The following is a 4,645-nucleotide window of genomic DNA, read 5'->3' as shown; positions in this document are numbered from 1 at the left end:
TAATGCAGAAAAACACATATATTAAATCAGGCACGAGTCAGACACAGGATCGACGACGACGACGGCGTCGTCGTCAAACCGCGAGACGTTGAGATGAACCCCAGGAGACGGAGACGAGGCAGGCGACCATGCATGAATAATGGCGGTGCACGCAGTTGACAGGATCTTATTTAGACGCCGCTACATAGTTTAGTACGCTGGGGGGTGGTTGTCTCCTTCCTCCTCGTGCGCCATCGCTGGGCTGGCTCAGTTGCAGCTGCAGCAGGTGCAGCCGCAGCTGGTGCCGCACTTGCAGGTGTTGCAGTCGCAGCCGCCACCCTCGGTGGCCGCCTCGAACCCGCCGGCGCTGGCCTTGGTGGTCGGAGCAGCGAGCACCATGGGCTTGATGCCGACGGTGGCGGTGGTCTCCACGTCAGGGGACATCTTGCAGCTGCATGAGGATCATATATACACGTTCAGACATACATGATCATCGTCTACTCGATCGCCATGAAAGCACATTTATATATATGTATATGTATACGACGATGTGAGGTGAGGATTAGCAATATGTTTTACCCACCCGCCGCACCCGCTGCCGCACTGGCAGACGGAGCCGCACCCGCAGTTTCCGTTGCAGCAAGACATGATCACAGGCGAAGGGAGCAGGTGCTGCTGCTGTGCTACTGAAGAAGAAGGTCTTGTGCTTGCTTGTGCTGCTGCCTTGTTGCTTGTGATGAGGATGGCAGGGTGGGCAAGGAGGGGTATAAATAGGCCGGGGCGGCGGAGTGGAGGACGGCAAACGGCAGCCGGTGGCCTGAAAGAATGGACGCGGGCGAGCCAGGGACCACCACGGCACCACCACTGCTTGTTCATCCTGCAGATGAAAGTGACGGCAGAGGATGGCATTGATGCAGTGATTTTAATTTAATCTGTAGTTGGTGCTGCAATCTCTCTTCTATCTTTCCTGAGTGAGGTCAATTGTTTAGATTGGGGTTAGAAATCAGTTTTTGGCACTGTAGCATTTTCGTTTGTATTTAACAATTATTGTTCAATTATGGCTTAACTAGGCTCAAAAGATTCGTCTCGTAATTTACAATCAAACTGTGTAATTAGTTATTTTTTTATCTACATTTAATATTCCATGCATGTGTCTAAAAATTTGATGTGATGAAGAGAGAGTGAAAAAACTTGGAATCAAAGGCCAGAGCAATTGGAGGAACAGCGAGCACGCCTGGCCACCTGCAGATTTTTTTTGATCTGACTGAACCTACCTCTCAAGTCTGAACTGTTGGCCCTGGACTCTGCACACCTGATCTGATCAAGGAGAACTCGACCTGATCAGCTAATCCTAAACTGATCTCAACATCCCTGACTTCTTTCCTGCCTGCAGGTTGATTAATTGGTTGGTTGGTGCTTAACAATTAGCATAAACTGCTCAGAGTTTGAGTTATATTAATTTGTGCCTCACCATCCCCTTGCATCTATCTATCTCTGTGTTTGTGATGAAAAAGACAAACTTATTCTTGCCACGATATGAATATGATGGCGACAGACAGACAGCGAGCTACTACTCGCTCGCTCAAAGTAAAGTGAAATTACTGTTGAAAAAATCCCTTTTTGTTCGGTTCCTGCACCATTTGCAACATTTCCCTCATTTTTTAACTCTATCTTATTTACCCTTCTCAAATATGTCAACCACCAAGTGTATCACCTTGTGCACATATGTTAGCATATTTTCACAAATATTTTCAAGAATGATAGCACTCCACTAGATCCTAAATGCATATACAATGAGTTAGAACATCTAGTGGCACTTTGATAACCGCATTTCGATACGAGTTTCACCCCTTTTAATAGTACGGCTATCGATCCTAAATGTGATCACACTCACTAAGTGTCTCAATCAACAAAACGAAAAAGGTCCTATTAAGTTTCACCTTTTGCCTTGAGCTTTTTGTTTTTCTCTTTCTTCTTTTTCAAGTCTAAGCAATTGATCATCACCATGCCATCACCATCATCATGATTTTCACCATTGCTTTATCACTTGGAGTAGTGCTACCTGTCTCATAATCACTCTGATAAATTAGGTTAGCACTTAAGGTTTCATCAATTCACCAAAACCAAACTAGAGCTTTCAATCTCTCCCTTTTTGGTAATCGATGACAACCCTTTCACAAAGATATGAATTGAAATTCATTTGAATCCATGTTGCTTGCCCAAGCACATTTACCATATGTAAAAAGATATGGACAAGTTTCATGAATCCCAAATGGTAGCAATTGCTCCCTCTATATATGTGCTAAGAGTTCGGATTATAGCTTACACATATGGTTAGATAGAAAATATAGGAGACAATGTCTACCAAATAATGCTAAGATATAAGAGATGGACCTTTGAAGCGTGATACCAATCGGAGTGCACCAATATACCATCCTTAGTACCATTAGTAACTAGACATACACAAAAACTAAAATACCCCATGAGATCAGCATTTGAAGCAAGGGTCTAGTTTCCATAAAATGAACATAAGTCTAGTTTCTTAACCTATGCATGCTAGTTTTTTTATTTCATCATTCAATCCTATAACTGGCATATACCACGCAAGCATAAATATTGAAATTTAAAACTTGTGTCATACAAACAAACATATGAAATGCACATTCAAATGCATCCACCAAGTTTATGAGCTTGCTACCCCTACTTGTGTGCTCAAAATTTTAATTGATCCCTTACCTTGTCATATCTCTCCACCTTTGTTATCTTTTCTTCTCAATTTCTCCCTCTTTGTTATCTTTTCATTATCTTTGTACACTATTTCTCTCCCTTTGTCATCAATGACCTCAAAGGTTTAATTTTAAATAGGTTGAGATTATCAATGTCAATCAATGGGGTGAGGATTATTTTCCTAAATTTAGTCCAATCTAGATCACTTGCCAAAGATATTTAACTCGGTTTGATTCAAAAATAAGCTTCTTCACACCTTCAAATATAGGTTATCTTGTACCATGTTGAGTTAAACACTTATAGCTCATTTTCTAGATCAAACACTAGGTTTACAAGCCCATGAATATGTCATATGCTACCACTAGACCAAATTAAGCATAGAAGCAATAGTGGTACCATGCAAACATCAAAATCATTTGATTTTCATGAATGAGCCTATTAAATGTGAAAAATGACTAGATGCACTAAACATGTCCTTAGCAAGGATGTATACCATGCCAATCAACTTTTATCTTGGATTGCTCGAAGAAGAGGCATGTCATATAAGTGGGGAGGTGCATCAACACATATTTGAGAAATCCAATATGTTCAACTCATTCCTTAGCTTGCAAAATCTTTTCTCATCTAATGGCTTGGTGAATATATCGGTAAGTTGATCTTTGGTGCCTACACTCTCAATGCAAATGTCCTATTTTTATTGGTGATCTCTTATGAAATGGTGGCAGACATCAATGTGCTTTGTTCTTGCATGCTGAACCAGATTATTGGTTAACTTGATTGTACTCTTATTGTCACATAGCAATGGCACTTTCTTAAACTTGATTCCAAAGTCATTTAAGGTGGCCTTTATCCAAAGTATCTGTGCACAACAACTACCGGCGGATATGTATTCGGCTTCGGCGGTTGATAATGCAACACTATTTTGCTTCTTTGATGACCATGAAACAAGTGATCTTCCCAACAATTAATATGTGTCCGAGGTGCTCTTCCTTTCAACCTTGCATCCCGCATAATTTGAGTCGGAGTAACCAACTAGCTCAAACTTTGGTCCTTTGAGATACCATAAACCAACATTTTATGTATGCTTCAAGTACCTCAATATTTTCTTTGTAGCCTTCAAATGACTTTCTCTTGGCGAGACTTGAAATCTTACACACATGGACACACTAAACATGACATCCGGCCTTGATGCGGTCACATAGAGTAGGCTTCCAATCATAGACCGATATAATTTTTAATCCACCATATTTCCACTTGCATCACTATCCAAGTTGCCATTTGTTCACATTGGTGTACTAATGGCTTTGCTATCACTCATGCCAAACTTCTTGATTATGTCCTTGATATACTTGCCTTGACTCACAAATGTACCATTCTTCAATTGCTTGATTTGAAGACCAAGGAAGTAACTCAACTCTCTAATCATGGACATTTCAAACTCATTAGCCACCATCTTTTCAAATTCATCATAAAAGTCTTGATTGGTTGATCCAAATATGATATCATCAACATAGATTTGCAACACAAATAAATTTTTTCTAATCTTCTTGATGAAAAGAGTGGTGTCAACCTTGCCCATCATGAACCCTTTAGAGAGTAGGAAGTCCCTCAATCTCTCATACTATGCTCTAGGTGCTTGCTTCAAGCCATAAAATGCCTTCTTCAACTTGTACACATGGTCAGGCTTCTTGTCATCTTCAAAACCGGGAGGTTGCTCAATATATACGTTTTCATTGATGTAACCATTGAGAAATGCACTCTTGACATCCATTTGATAGAGCTTGATGTTGTGGGCACAAGCATAGGCTAGCAAGATCCTAATTGTTTTCAATCTAGCAACGGGAGCATATGTTTTTCCAAAGTCAAGACCTTCAACTTGTGTATAGCCTTGTGCTACCAATCTTGCTTTGTTCCTCACTACTATCCCATCTTGATCTTG

The 4,645-nt window shown here is 40.8% G+C and overlaps 1 protein-coding gene across 1 annotated transcript; it reads right to left on the bottom strand.

The window, feature by feature from the left end:
• On the bottom strand, window positions 1–722 carry LOC136518044 (metallothionein-like protein 2C). The gene is made up of 2 exons (XM_066511698.1): window positions 563–722; window positions 1–430 (listed from the first exon to the last, which is right to left on the bottom strand). The coding sequence occupies exons 1-2, from the start codon at window positions 625–627 to the stop codon at window positions 247–249; spliced, it is 249 nt and encodes an 82-aa protein (XP_066367795.1). The 5' UTR covers window positions 628–722; the 3' UTR covers window positions 1–246.
• Between the last annotated feature and the right edge of the window lie 3,923 nt (window positions 723–4,645).

Source organism: Miscanthus floridulus, chromosome 17 (assembly GCF_019320115.1).
Source record: "Miscanthus floridulus cultivar M001 chromosome 17, ASM1932011v1, whole genome shotgun sequence".
Lineage (NCBI taxonomy): Eukaryota > Viridiplantae > Streptophyta > Magnoliopsida > Poales > Poaceae > Miscanthus > Miscanthus floridulus.
This window is presented reverse-complemented; position numbering and strand designations above follow the sequence as displayed.

Coding starts and splice junctions, on each gene's coding strand:
- LOC136518044 (XM_066511698.1), bottom strand. CDS start 627: ATGTCTTGCTGCAACGGAAACTGCGGGTGCGGCTCCGTCTGCCAGTGC. Junction 431..562: donor TGCGGCAGCGGGTGCGGCGG/GTGGGTAAAACA, acceptor ATCCTCATGCAG/CTGCAAGATGTCCCCTGACG.